The sequence below is a fragment of the Nesoenas mayeri genome (assembly GCF_963082525.1).
Source record: "Nesoenas mayeri genome assembly, chromosome: 5".
Taxonomy (NCBI): domain Eukaryota; kingdom Metazoa; phylum Chordata; class Aves; order Columbiformes; family Columbidae; genus Nesoenas; species Nesoenas mayeri.
In genome coordinates this window covers 36,611,190-36,627,087 of record NC_137548.1, presented here as the reverse complement: position 1 = coordinate 36,627,087, position 15,898 = coordinate 36,611,190, and the positions used below count along the sequence as shown (strand labels likewise).

General features: G+C 40.6%; 1 protein-coding gene across 1 annotated transcript in view; it reads right to left on the bottom strand.

Annotated features, from left to right (window-relative positions):
- RAD51B (RAD51 paralog B) overlaps window positions 1–15,898 on the bottom strand; it is a gene marked incomplete at both ends in the record, with an annotated part of 438,609 nt that overhangs the window by 243,240 nt on the left and 179,471 nt on the right. Inside the window, 1 exon segment of the mRNA XM_080345731.1 lies at window positions 14,826–14,922. Coding sequence (XP_080201857.1) covers window positions 14,826–14,922 — 97 coding nt within the window.

Below are 15,898 nucleotides of genomic sequence, written 5' to 3'. Positions count from 1 at the left end.
AACTCGCTCATCATCCATTCCTGGGCAGAATTCAGTACATTGTAGTTGCTCTCTCACATAGAGAGCAACTCCACCACCACGCCTGGCTGGCCTGTCTTTTCTGAAAAGGGCATAGCCATCCATGACCACATTCCAGTCATGTGAACTGTCCCACCATGTTTCTGTAATTGCCACCAGGTCATAATCTCCCAGCCGAACATAGGATTCTAACTCCTCCTGCTTATTCCCCATGCTGCGCGCATTGGTGTACAGGCATTTCAAGGAGCGAGCAGAGCACTCCCATTTCTCCCTAGGAGCATAGGAGGCCACCTGGTCCTCATCAGTTCTAGAATGCTGCCCCACTGGGACAAGCCCAGCTACAACCCCATCCCCCTTCGAGCCTAGTTTAAAGCTCTCCAAATGAGCCCAGCTAATTCCTGCCCCAGCATTCTTTTGCCCCTCTGAGATAAACCTTTCCCACGTGACACTGTCCGGACTGGTGTCTTATAGAACCAACCAGTCAGGGCGCTGCATGATTCTACAAGATTAAGAGGCAAAATAGATTTTTCCTTTTGCGCCCTACTGCCTTTTTTTACTGACATGGCTTAGTATCGCTAGGCCTTGATTTAATGTTTAAAAGGCCCATGTGTCTACATAAGCATGACTGCCTCAATAATTCAATCAATATGGAATTGTGGCCCTGGAGATGGAGAGAAGACCTGAAAGGCAGCAGAAGCAGCCCAGGAGACAAATGAGGGGTTTTCTTCTGAGGGTAACTATGAGGGAGTGTGCCGTGTAATATTTTGATCACCGCTGTGCTCATTAAAATCTATGCCTGTCTTTTTCTCAAGTTTAAGACAACAATACTGAAGGTAGCAAGATCATTTTAGCACTCAAAGTAAGTAATCAGGTGATGGCAGGAAGCCACAGCTGAGCGTCTGAACTAAGAAAACCCCACAGAGCTTCGAGTGCCTGTGACGCAGTCTTTTCCAATCGAGTGTATATAGGACATGTCACCTCACCCAACACCCCGGACCACAATGTTTTGAAGGTACCAAAGGAGGAAACCACACCGCAAAGAGGAAACGACAAATTCAGTTTTACAAAGCTTGCAGGTTTAAACCAACTTTATCATAACCAGAAACAGCTATTAAATTCTGAAGCAATAACACATAATTAGCAATCAAACTGCTGAAACTGGGCAGCAAGCTCTCAAACATTTTCAATAGCACCATTGAGTGTAGGGATTGCTCACCACTACGTGCAAGGCGACCACTGGCAGGTAGTTGTTTATTGGAGCAATTAGAGTATGGCACGCCAGTACCACAGGTACCTGTGCAAAATGCAAGACGAACACCACATAATTTCATATGGAGCTAAGAAGCAGGGCTGACTGGTAAACAGTTTTATTTTTGTTTTATTCTTCACTGGTTTAGCATAAGTAAGACCTTGCAAAACAACATTTTTGGGGTGGGAGGGTGCAAGAATGGTGAGAGAGAGAAAAAGAAGAAACACACAAACAATAACCCAAATCTTATTTTGCATAGCGTGTCTCCAGTTCTGATCAAGAACCTCAGCCTCATGTCCTCTCTTCAAGATTTTTGTTTTATCAGCACAAAGGCATCTCCACAGAACACGTCAGTTCTGATAAAGTTATTTTTTCATTGAAACCACAGTTGTCACAAAATTTTTCAGCACAATCAAAATAAGAAATACTTTATCATGTTGAAGTCTGCTGAAAATCCACTGTTTTACAGTCACGGCAAGTTGCATCCATTTACTTATTTGTTTGAAATGTACATGATTCAAAACTGCAGGTGAATTTCTACCATCTTAAATACTGATGCAAAAGAACAACCACCAAATCCTGGGCTGAAGGTATAATAAACTCAAATGGCATGGGCTGAGCTGCCCTATTACATGTCATTTGACTTGGTCACAATTACTGTTCAGACTGCTGGACACATATATCTTGTAACAACTGAGGAAAGCAAGGTATCCCTACCTAAGGGAAATCCACAGCTCATTAAAATAAGTTTTCCAAGTCCTTTCCACAGTCAGAACGGCACTAAGGGGATCCAGCCCCCTCTCACTCACAGGATCCTCCCATCCAGACAAAAGACATTTCACTTTGACAGAAGGCAGGTTCATCTCATGTGCTGTGCATGGTACATACTCAGAAGATTAGCCCGTGCCGACATCTCTGCCTCTGTGACTCATCTGCTGCTGGAAGCCTCTGGATCCCCACAGCTCATTTCACAGGAGCTCACATGACTATCACAGCAGTGACTAAGAAGCAGATGCACCCTCAGGAAAAGGAGAACTGGGCAGCTGGTTACCAGAAGTGAAGACAATGAACTCCAGGGACATTAAGCGCTTGACGTGTTGATCCCATGCTGTTTGGAGTTACCTCATGCTAACCTGGAGGAAAACAATGCCACCAGTCTTTGCTAGTTTACATTATTCTTGTTGAACAGCCAACAGAACAAACCAGAGGCTCCAGGGATCATGAGGTTTTTGGCATTTAACCTGAATCCACCGTGAACATTTCCTCTTGAGATGCAGATTCGGTCACTGGCAGGCACCATGTTATCTTGAAGGCACTGAAGTTTATCCTGAACTTCATTCCTACTGAACACTAACAGGAAACGGTTTACAGACCTCTAAATCTTCCAAAAAATGGCAGGCTTGTCTTCTTAGTCACTTGTCTTTCCATGGGTAGCAATTTAACAACATTAACCGTCAAACATGACAACCTCTGTTTCAACTCTTAAACCAGAACATCACCATAAGCAGCTTAAAGTTAAAAACAGGGGGAAACAGCAAGGAAACAGGGAGTTGGATAGGACTTATGGAAGATCATTCAGCACCAGATGCTGACGATGACTGGACCCAGGAATTTGGTACTCAGGGCATATAATCACTGCAGCTGAGATGTGACCCTAGGCCAAGGCAGAATGTCACATTTCATAGCACTAACAACAGTAAATGAAAGGCACAGCAGCTCAGGATTCAGCACAAATGAGCTTGTCAAATCCTACCAGCTAGGATTTGACCTGGTATCCTGCTGAAATGCATCCCGTCGTTTCTTGTGATCAAGTGTTACCTGAGCTCGGTAACCACGAGTTACCACAGTCGGGCCCCAGGCATTACAGCTCATTACTAACCCTCCCTGCTCATCTTTGGACTGGCCTGTATCGCCTGACGTACATGAAAACATGCAAGAAAGAATATTTCATGTAAGTCAGGCTAGCACAGAGGGGAACTTCTAGTTTATTTTCCTACAAAGTTTCCTATTTAAGTTCTCTAGTTGGTGCACATCAAAACCACTCCACGTAATGAACACATACGCAGCAAGTGAAGATGATTGAGGACTTGCTTCAAAACTATGCTACTGATGTCAATGAAAGCACCACTGCAGAAAAATGCTAAGAGATATCTGAGGCACTGAATGTATCTTACTGGAGGGATCTGGTAGAACATGAGTATTTATGTACCTCTACTCTCAATGTATTTGAAAAAACAGCAGTCAACTCCTACACAGTATATGTTCGCAGAATGTCCTACAGCCATGAGCTTGAACCACTTCAAATACAATTCTGGATTTAGATTGATTATCAGTAATTTTAATTAAGAACCATGCTGCATCATTTACAGTTCTTCCTTAGACCCAGGTGACAAAATCCAGCCTACTGGTTCACTAAGCAAAACTAACAACGAAATCTGATAAGAAGTTGAAAACCTACTATAAAGAAAAAAGGGAATCAAAATTAAAAGATAAGCAAGGGAAGCAAAAAAATGAATTAAATCAGATATTTTAGGAACTCAAGAATTTATTTATTTTGTGTTTAAGACATCAAGATATTTTCCCCTTCCTTCAAAGCTACAGAGGCATAGCTGTTGAAGCCTGAAATTGTAGTTCCATACCCTTTTGCTTTTAAATTAAACAAATGATCTCAGTTTTTGGAGCAGCTCTTGACTCCTGGGAAACTGTGCCATTAAGAGTGCCAGAAACATATTTAATTGATGCGTGTCTCAAGTACAGCTCAAAAGAGCACAGACATACCACATATAGATTTCAAGGAAATTACTGAAAAGCCACAGAGCTTCAACAGAACATGATATGTGAAACATGGCATATGAAAGACTCAGTATCAAAAGAGTAAATTCAGTTCAGGAGATATTAATCTGATTACCTAAGAGGTCCTATGAATTGGATATGCTCCTTTGTGCTCCATATCCAACCTGGACAGATGGAGGAGACTTCATGCTCCATTTTCTGACATGTAATTAGTTTTTAAGGGATGATCAAGTTACAGATACAAAGTTTTGAACTTTTTTCTCCTTTTTTTTTTTTTTGTTTGGGAGTGGCCCATACAGTAATGAGCCTATAAAATAAGATTTTCTGACTTTATTTTCTTGCCTGGCTTACATGCTCCACAACTTGACTTTGCTGTTCTGATTTTCAGTTGAACACTTTCTACACATCAACCTGACAGAAAAACAGACCAGCAACATCTCTAAACAAAGCAGTCCATATAGAGCTCTGAAACAAGACTTGCACAGACTGAATTCAGGTTAATTTTATGCAATACAGTTTTTTATCCAAATGATAAGCAATTGTCACAATTTTTATCTCCTCTTTTCTCCTTCCTGCTGTCATTGGCAATTTCCAGGATCTATCGACAAAAAATAAGTAAAAAGAACTTATCTGTTGCAGGCTTCTCCCCTTCTCGGATTCATGCAGTGATGCTACAGTCAGATTTCCATGACTGTAAATTATGAAGTCAATGGTCTTGGACTATCAAGTCAGTTAGCTTTTAAAGTACTATTATTTTACATTATAGTAATGAATGTTTTCAAACAACAAATTTGAAATCCATTTTTGTTGCTGTTTATCAACTCCCTTTAAGAATACAGCAGAACAAAGCTTAAAAATCAGATCTCTAATTAGGATAACTGTAACTTGGCATTTTATATTAAAAAGGCTGTCTGTGTGGCTTATCAAAGACCCCACACCTTGCAGGCCACAGCAGCAATCACGAGGGCACTCTCTTTTTATTTCTCCTTCAGCATCCTACACCTCTAAGATTGTGCGCATATCTACAGGAATATGAATAATAGTCTTAGTTTTATCAAATATAGGTGAAGACATAGCCCACCTCCACTAGCACTGCCCTACAGTGCTTTTAATTACTTTGACTATAACTTTGGATTCAGCAGAGAGAGACAGTTATCAATTCCTGCATTAAGGCGAGGAACATTCAGGGAGAACCGTTTTGGAAAGGTTGGCTTGGGAGAAGCAGCAGGACAAGGAGTGACAAGGCAGAAGCCGCAGCTGGTACCCATCCAGCAGCCATGGCCAAACCAGCTGCGCTGCGAGGGAGCCGGGACTCGCTGCCCACCAACCGATGGGGAAGTGAGATGAAGAGGCAAGTCCATGAAGAAAGGCTGCAGCAGCGTGGGAGGACTATGACCTTTTGATCTCCAAGATGTTCCTGATGTACTGAAGTGACATGTCAGCTCTAATAGGCTGCACTCCCCAACTGGTGGCAGGGATTGACAAATTACTGTGAGATCTGAAGGCATTTGTTGCGACGATCCTGGTCTGGATGGGGCATCTCGGCGCTTCCCCAGCAGGACTGTCTGACAGTCTATCCCAACGATTCCCAAACCCGGGGTCGTAACCTCCAGCAGGGTCACAGCCGCACGGAGCGGGGTCGCGAGCCTGACAGAGATGTGATTGTTTATGTTAGTATTTAGGGTCGCAAGCTCGCCTGGGGTGAGCTCACTACCCGAAACAGAGGCACAAACAGAAACCATTTGGGAACAGCTGGTCTAACAGATTTCACGCTCAGAAACAACTTCTTGATACGCAGTTAAAATGTGCCCAGACTACTCCCTTACATATCCATGTGCCAGCCTGAAACAACAGCTCCCCTGCCAGGTATCAAGCTGGCTCAAACTGCTCCCACAGAATCATGGCTGCTGACAGGGTAGCAGTGTCTGCTTTGGGGGTTGCTTTTTCCTAACAAATCTTCTATTGTTAACAGTGGAGCTATTCATACTTGAGCCACTGTCTTTTCCACCCTTCCTTAGAAGAGAGATGTACCTGGTTAAGCACCAGTTTAGGCAGGAATCTTCTGCAGACTGCAGCTTGCCTGGGAGACTGCAGCAACAGCAGGACATTTTAGGAGATCAGAAATTAGTATAAACAAAGCCTTCCTCTAGTTAAGCTCCAGGCATTTCCTCTTTCTACCATTTCTTTACCCATCACTCTGTAAAGCACTGTGACCACTTAGGTTGCTCTTCTCAGAACGCTCCTTTATTTTTATTTTTTAGTGTAACTGATATTATGAGAAGACAAGCAGAATCCAGATTAGATTAATTTTGCCCTTGTGGAGCATGGAAAATCTGCTCACACTCAAACTGCCTATTTTCACTACATTAAGAGATAACACATCAACAATATAGTCTTTTTATTATCATGTTATGTTTGGATTTAATGTAATGTTTTAGGAGCAAACCGTCACTGGGAAGAAGTTCATCCACATGCCAGAGCACCCAGCTTCAGCCTCCAAAAAAGGCTAATAGGTTATAAAATTTCCATCATTTAAGACAATAAATCATTATTACAATAATAAAGCAGGAAATACATACAAATTAAGCAGAAACACCAGTGTGCTCTTTTTACGATTAAGGGGAACAATCAATCATAGAGGCTGCCTGAGATTAACAAGGAGTCACTTTTTCAAACATCCTGCAGTAGACCCAGAGGAAACCCAGCTGGAACTACAACTAGAATGCAGCCATCAGACTCTGAAATCATCCTCTCTCCCCTCGTCCTTATCTTCCCTTGTTGCAGATCACCTGCACCTTGGGTCAGTCCTCACTGGGTCCCAGTTCTACAGGTGAGCCACATGCTTCATGTAATGCCACAAGCCAAATGTCATTCCCACAGTGATGTTTTCCCATGTACAGAAATCCTTTTGATCCCTCCCAGTCCCACCAGAAGAGAGATTCACTGCTGATACTATAAAACTCTACAAGAAATGGGACTAGATGCTACTGAATGATGAAGATTCAATTAATATATTTTCCCTCAGCCTCTGTTTGTACAGGTTTAAGGATAACCCATAGTAGTTAAGACGGAATTTAATTGGTCATTGTGCTGGAGGACAAATGGCATTTAGCTCTTTCCTACCCTTAAATTAATTTTTCACAATGTAATTTGAAAGATAAGTTAGTTTGGAACAGATCCACCAACACTGGTGCACAATGTAGTGCTCCAGAAGGAATTTAGAGCCAAACTGTGTCTCGTGTTTCTGATTTAAACCACTGATTTGCAGGAGCACAGTAAAAATGCTGGTCGATCTTCTCTATTCTGCACAGAATGAGAAGAGAAGGTGAAGGAGAAGGAGGAGAAATGACTACCATTAAATAAACAGGTCTCTCAATGCTACTTTTATGGTACCAAAAAAAAGTCTAAATTCAAATGTATAAGAGAACAGAGTTTCTATATTTATCCACACTGAAATATGAGTTAATCTTGTTTTTAACATTTTTAGCGCATAAGGAGATGACCAATTGCAATCTTATTACAATGCTTTACAGCTATTTGGTATCAACCAGAACTCGGTGGCTGACCTGTGCACGCTCTCAGCTCACTGCAGTTAAACAGGAATAAACTACTGTGGTTAGTAGGATTCAGGCAAACCCATTTTACTTTGCATTGGAAGGTGCAACATGTACTCCGTCACACTTTGTTTCAGCTGAGGTACGTTACTTAGCAGCTGAGAGGTGGTAACTCCCAACCACTCACCTATGACTGTGAGCGCTTCTGTTATCATGCCTCTGATTATATAGATGAGTGATTCCCAGCAAATGTACCTGAAGGGGTTTTGGATTACAAATTGTTGATTAATGATTGTAAGTCGTATCACATCTTCAGAAAGAAACCACAAGAAAGCAGCAAAGCTTTGTATTCCACCATTGCGGCAATTAGGAAATGAGGAATGGAGATTCTCTTGAACTGATATATAGAGGCCTTTGAATGCTCCTGCTGACAGTTTTCAACCCCTTCACAGTCTAGATCAAGTGATTATGTATATGTCATTCAGCTTGAAGCCTCTGTAGACATGTACAGTCTCTGTAACACTGTTTTACTGAGAGATTTATCTTTTGATTAAAAAGACGTTAGAATTTGGCTGGATGTTGTTATGCCACCACTTCCCACTTGTTGAAATATAGCATCAAAATTAGTACAGGCTGACGTGCCCACTCTTATCCTGAAATCTAACTGCTCCATACACCACCACAACCCTGTGCCATGCAGAAACAACCACAATATCATTTCCCCAATGGTTAATATCATTTGTACCAGGCCCTGTAATGGTGGTGCACTTCCCTCAGCGTTCTCAACAGCCAGAAGGGCTTTTTTCCTTCCCCTGAAGCAGCAGGGTGCAGACGCCACTGCTGCTAGGAGCAGAGTTAGCAGGAACATGAGCACAGTGCAAACACAAAATCCTATTTCGAGGAAGCTCGTTTTTCCCTCCAACATGCATTTATGATTTTTATCAAGGTCCCTCCTTAAATTGGTGCCCACTGCTTACCTACCATGGAGTGGATCTGCTACATACTATCCTGACTTCTAGCAGGTTAAGGAAGATGAGATCCTTTTGCACCTTTCAGGGCATGTGAGCCTAACAATCTTTTTCATGAAGGGTCTGAAGCTGGAGAAGTAACTCAAAGATGGAACAGACTGAAGGAACAAAGGGCTGCCCACAGCACTGTTGGCTGGGGAAGGGGATTACAGGGTCTGTGCTGGGGGAGTTTTAAAAGACAGCTGAGACATGAAGTCCAGAAGCAAAATAAAGAATCAGAAAGAAACAACTCCAGTTGTTCTATTGCAGCTCACATGAATGGGAAGCAGTGAGTAGAGTGACTCCATCAACTCCTATGCTAAAGCCAGAGACAGGCAGGGCTCAGACCACAAATGACAATCCTGTCGCTGAGGGACTCATGGAGCTTGGGTCCCATCATGGTCTTGGGCCTGAGTGGCAAACAAACCAAGTGAGAAGTAGCAATTCATACCAAAGTAAAAACAGAGTCAAATCTCACTACACTTCCCTGTATCATCATTACTGTCGAGAGCAAAAGACATATTGTAGCACTTTACTATCTTAATAAGCCATAAAAACCCAACTCCATTACCTTTTCAGTTATATGTTTCAGTCTTTAGGGTTCACTCCTGCACACCAGTCTCAGTTGAGAAATTTATTCTTCAGTATTCACAGACATGGAGTAATTGTTGGAATTCACCTTCCAAATAATCTGGTAATACCACTAGTGTTATTTGCACTCATTGCTTTTTTTCACATCTAAAATTCATTGACTTTCACAGGGTCACATAAGGGAACATAAGTCAAAAGATCTTTCTTACACTGCGCCACATGGTTCTCGAGTTTCATAAACAGGCCTAGTAATCTCCATATAGATTATTCCATAATGGTGATTAAAAAAACCAGCTTTACTAACTATTTCCAAATACTTGGGTCTCAGAAAGTCAGAGTGGATTAATATCACAAAGACAGAATATTAATTTATGAATCATCCTATTTAAAAAACTATTACAATTAAGTAGCACCACTGTTTCAATGATCCAAGGCAAACTATCTCCTCTTTCAAGCAAAATTGTGTAAGCCAGCCTGCAATAGGTTTACAGAGCATTCAGCTAAAATATAAATGACCTAAAACATGCCAAAGTGTTATGATACTTTCTAATCTATTTAAATTCACATCATGCTGGAGCACTTCAATAGGACAAGCTTTATTCTGCATTAGCTTCAAAACTACAAGGAGGGAGTGTTTTAGGAACTTGTTTAACAGCTGCTTCATTCATAAGCTCACAGCTCCTGCAAAACAGGTATGTTTGTGTTCTCATAGAATATTCTTTTCTATTTTTATTAGGCCCCCTGCAGGTCAAATCTTAAGCATAAGTGTATACAAAATTCGATAAATAAACAATCCAAAACCAACCAACAGCCTCTGATCTCTGGGGGCCCTTCAGTTCTCTTGGTAATTCCCACAGTTTTTTCCTTCCATTCAATACAATGACTGAAAAAGGGGATTTGAAGGAAGAAAAGTAATAAACTACCGAACTGGTCTTATTCAGGGGTGAACAACAGGGCAACTCATTATTTTCCTCATAGGAGTATCTTGAAATATTAAGAAAAAAAAAAAAGCTGCAAAATAAAAATACATCCCCATATTAAAAAGAAGGTAAACTACGGCTTAAAGAATAAAATCATTTAACCACAATCTGACATGAGATCAAGGGCAATGCAAAGAAGAGAAGCCAAAGATTCCGGCTTCAAATCATCTGCCTCTAAAGTAAGAAAATGCTGTGGGTGGGAGATATTGTAGTAGCTTAGTTTTCTCCAGTCTCCATAACACGAAAGCCTACTTTTGCTCAACAGCTTAAAAAGATTCAAGATCACAGCAACAAAGATGAAAAGGTCAGACTAAACGCATTGCTCACGCAGTGCACTAAAAATATACAATACCGTGACAAACCCCTTGATGAACACGCATGGCAGAAGATTGAACGCTGGCCTCCCCAGAGCTAGCGCAAGTTTACTCACAATTTTAAACACAAAATAATTCTGACTTTTCCAAACAAATACTTGAAAGTGCTAGCTGAGACTGAAGAAGCCTGAGACAGCGCTCCTTTTTTTGCCTGACACTTTGTGCATGCTGGGAGGGGGATGCTGTTCTTGTTCCTACCAACACGCCCCTGAGATTTTTCCAAGAAAGATAGAGTTTGGCTTTGATGTCCGTGAGGGGAAGCTGGAGCTGGCAGATGTATTAATAGGACAGGCACTGGTGAACTAGAAGGGACCTCAAGGAGGTCACATTGTCCTATCTCTTTGCAGCAAATAAATGAAACACACATTTCACCGTCCGGCTAGCACTCAAACACACAGGCTTAGAATTAATTTCTAATAACCCTTTACATGAGGTAAAATCCAGTCAGGTGAACCTTGCAAAAAAAACCCCCAAAATAGTACAGTCACAGCCACAGATCACTTGGTTAAAATAGCAAATAACAGCCATACAAGATATTTTGTTGTGGAGGTTTGCACTCCATTTCTACTCTTTACTCAGCCTAATGCATCTTAAATCTGTTTTTTTAACCATCAAAAAAATTAATCGGGTTAAAAGCTACTTTTTACATGTTCAAATAATAAAGCATTAATGCTTGATGACAAATTTGGAAGCCTAGTGATAGTCCTGTGCTCATCTGAACACCTCTGCAAACTAAAATAACTTTAAGGCTTCTCAAAGTTGCCTCTGACTGGAAGAGCTAAACAGAGGCTATTTCACAAAGCAAGGATGAACATGAGATAGCAGTATTCACAATATCCTTCAGTCTGTCCCTTATAATGACAGGGTTTGTGAGGAGACTTATGTAAGGATGCTACGGCTACAAATAAAAACTGAGTTTGCTTCCTAAGTGACAGCCTTACGTGTCTAAGAACTTTAGAGCTGCAGAAAAACTATTATTAGTCTTGCTGAATTGATAAGGACATGATAATCTGCCAAGTATGTAAAGGCCAAATGAATGCAAGGACTCAGCCCACAGGTACAGAAACTTCTGTATGTACTCAGCACTTTCAATTTGTAGAAAACTATTTTGTTTTCTGTCTTAAAGCGGGTGCATGCATAGATCTGGGAATTTTGCTGGACATAACCATTTCCTACAAGTATCACCAACAAAGACAGATCAACAGTTCTAACATTGCTATGTAAGTGGTGGGATTTTACAATCAGCACTGCTTTTATAAAGCCTTTAACATTCTCATAAAAATCTAACATTTTTAGGACACAAGTTTTCATGCAGCCGATTACAATTTTACAGAAGACAAGCTTTGAACCTGAAACAGCTTGACAATATCCTTTCAGTTTGTTCATCAGATTAACTTTCTGTCACACATCAGATGAACAGCTTCTTTGGTTTCTTGCCTAATCTAACACATAACACAATTAATTTTCTTCTAAAGCACAATCAGAAGCAAAAACAAAAGCCAATGCAACATTCTGTTTCTTTCTACTAACACATTCAGTTTGAAATGTTCATTTCTGCCTCTAAGGAAGATTACCCTTTTAGCAAACCATTTACAGTGATAGGACTCTGATTTCAGATAGGATTAAACCAACATATTTGATATATACAAACCAAGGGGTCTGAGTTGCTTACAGGACTAATAATGTGTTATGGGTCCTTTCACATCCAGGTCACTGGTTCAAATTGAGCTTTAGATGGTGATGACTGAAAAGGAAGAATGAGGTAAGAACCCACTTGTGAATGTGGCCTCTATTCCTGCCTCTGCAACACGTCCGCTTTGAGCACTCGGGCTACTCACCTAACTACGCTTTCCTGCAAATTCTACAGTTGTAAAACAGCAGTAAGCATTACGAGTATCACACTAATTCTAGAAGATGATTCTTAAAGCGGCCAAGACTGTCAGAAAGTTAAAGTATTGCTACCTTCAGGCTGTTCAATAGCTAATATAAAGTAAATGATGTGGGACTTTCTCGGGACAGGTCAACACCTTTATGTTCAAAAAGAAAAACACTGGCCATACCCGTATCTTTTGACAGCAAGATAAACATGGAAATCAAATGCTGAATGGGCCTAAAATTCCACTTTTTCGCACAGGTAGATAGCGTGGGTTAAAACTGAAGCAAACTGGAAACCCATAAGCTGCCATATTATGGATAAGAAAGACAGTAGGAGAAAACTACATAGTGTGGAGACAGATTGTGTGCTCCCATTATATAACACGGGACATAAATGCCACGTCACTGTTAGCTGACAGAAGAGGGAAGGGAAGGAGAGAAGGAAAGCAATTTATCACCCCTGCATTCCTTGATAAAACATGAATTAACCGAAGGAGCCTGCACTGCTGCTGTCTGTGCTGCTCTTGTTCTGAGGCTAAACAAAGGTTTCAATTTTCAACAAGTGTCATGTTGGCACATTTTACCACTTCAGACCCTTAATTAAAAACAAGGAATGAGAGAAACAAAAGAAAACACGACACACAGAGAATGCATTCTTGGGTTAAAAGGTGAAAAATAATGGTGCTAAAGAGTTTAGACACATGATAGCTTCATTAACAAACTGTAACTGTGACAAAAAAATCATCCTACCATCTCTTACATGGTCCTAATTTCAGAATACTATTGAACTACAGCTCATACACAGAATCTTTTGTATTTTGTATTTTGTGGGAAAATTTAGAAAGATTACAAATATTCCATGCTTTTTCCAAAGACTCTTCAAATATTTCAACTGCAATATCAAAGTTATGTTTTACTGAAAACATATTTTGTTATTACTTCCACTTCAGAATCAGCTATGCCTTTCTTTTCAGAGGAAGCTCATATAGAGTAATTGCAAAGTACAAAGAAAAACACAAGTAGTGGAATCAAGAGTATTTAATGAGACAATGTGCAACAACTTTGTGCCAAGAAGGAAATCATAACGATGAAAAATGATGCCTTCCTCTTCCAAAACTATTTACCAAATTTCAACTCTTTCTGACAGAGGCAGGGAGCGATATTCAAGCAATGAATTTGAGATACTTTGGCAATGGATGGAGCCAACAGAAGCCACAAGCACAATTCCAAAATTATTTAATGGGCTGTGCTTTGCCCAAGCTCCTATTGACAAAATTATGAAGTAAACACATCAATTAGTAAAATTATTTGCTACTCTTTTGCATTCTGTTGAATCCTTCTTCAACCTCTTGTCCATTTAAATGAGTAGCAGAAACAATGCTAGTTCTAACCACTGCTTAGTTCATTTTGCCACCAAGCTGTTCTTGTGTAAAGTCAGACAAGCTTGAGGGCTGCTTGTGATCAACCAGAACAAAGATAAACTGACCAGAACCACCAGAAAGAGCAACAAGGAGAGAAAGAGGGGAAATAACGACACTACACAAAGTAGGAAGCCTACGTGTAATTATCATGCCTTTGCAGGAAAGAAGAGCACTGCTTTACCTCATACATTTGGGTCTATGCAGGAACTGAAGTCTAAATAACAAGCTTCTCTGCATCTGTCCCTGATTGGGGGTACTCCGACTATTCTTTGCAAGTGAGAAAAGCTGAAATTATTATATTACTTTGCAAACCTTGATTCAGAATTATCTTAACTTCTTCGCACAGTAAGTCCTCACTATCACCCCAAAAATGTGTGCTTGTCTCTAATTCTGTGCAGAAGAGAAATGAAGATGTAAAGAAGTATAAGGCATCACACAAAACTTCATATTACATTCACATAATATGGAGAGCTGCAGGCTGAAACGCTGTACTTGAAAACCAGACAAGTATCATGCAAGGGACAGGACTGAGTATTTCCTCTCTTTCATTTGCGATTGGCTATTTCTCCATGGAATTACTGATTATCATTACAGAAGATCAAATCTGCAGCCTAGCCTGGGTACTAACTCTAGCAGTAGCTTCAGAAGACTGAGAAAATAACGCTCTAAATGCATGTGAATGAAAGCACAATACTGAGGAACATGTCATAGATCTAATGTGGCTCAAAAATTCATTCCCAGCCCTTAGAAAGCATGGGATCCTTTTAGTTAACACACTTAGTTTCTTTTTATTTATAAATGGATTTTCAGAGAAAACAAAAAATAATTTTCTTCCCAGACTGTTTTATGCCAGACTTGATAACTCGACTTTCACAGACCCCTGTATATCAGCAGCAGACTGCAAGTTACAATGTGGATTTGTGTCAGTGTAGAGTTTCATTTCTGATAGAAGGGATCTCTTACCTTCAGACAGGGACAAATCATCAGCTGGAGACACCAGGTCTGCCTGGATCGCAAGGTTATTGCTCAACGATGTGGTAATCTGATTCGTCAAGATAACCTGCAAACAGACAGGGAGAGGGGGGAGGGAAATTAATTTTTATAGCTACTGGAAGGCAGAGAGCGGCCCAGGAGAAGACTGGAATCCTCCAGGCACAGCATGCAGGCAGCCCTCTACTCTGACTTTCAGTAAATTCAACACTCAGAAAATCTTGAACTACCTGCAGAAACTGAGAGAACTGCAAGAAGTGCAGGAAAGGGGATATTGTTAAAAAGATTAAAAACTAAACAGCAGCATGTTGATCCATACAGCCACCTAAAATGCAATTACTGTTCTGAAGACCTTCACCCTTCAATGAACAACCTGATGCACCTTACAAAAAGCATCATTTTCTTCATAGGCAAATAGGAAATCTATTTTCCTAGTAGTTTCCACAAAACTTACACATTTCATTCCTTTGGCTGAAACATTGCCATGGAGAAAGATGCTGTTCCCCACTGATCTGAAATACAAGAGTACTAAATTGCACAGGGCTATCTCTACACAAGAGGATTTTTGAGTACTTTTCAGGATTACAAGATTCTGGTAAACAACAGACTGTAGTACTCAGTGCTCTCCTCTGACAGCATGAGCAATGGTCTTGCTTGCAGGAGATGAACAGTTTCTTGCACCTTTGAATATGTACTTTTTTCTAGCAACAGAAAGCATTAAGGCAAACACTGTGAACATCACAGAGAAAAGAGCACAGGTATAAACACAATTATCTCCTAATGCTTTGGATCCCTAAGCAGCTGTGGTTTCCACAATTACAATTGGTCTCCACTTCATAGACTAACAAAACTTCAGAAATTACTTTTTTTTTTTAAGAATGAAAATGATTGTTCTATTTGCACTGAGAACAGGCTCTACTCCAAACAAACTCTCTTTGAAATTAGCGGTCTGTCTTCAGCTGTATTTGACGCAGGAGGGAGAAAGGAATCCTACGCTGTACTCCTCTGTGGATGCGGTTTCATGATGCTACTGGAATAAATTAACA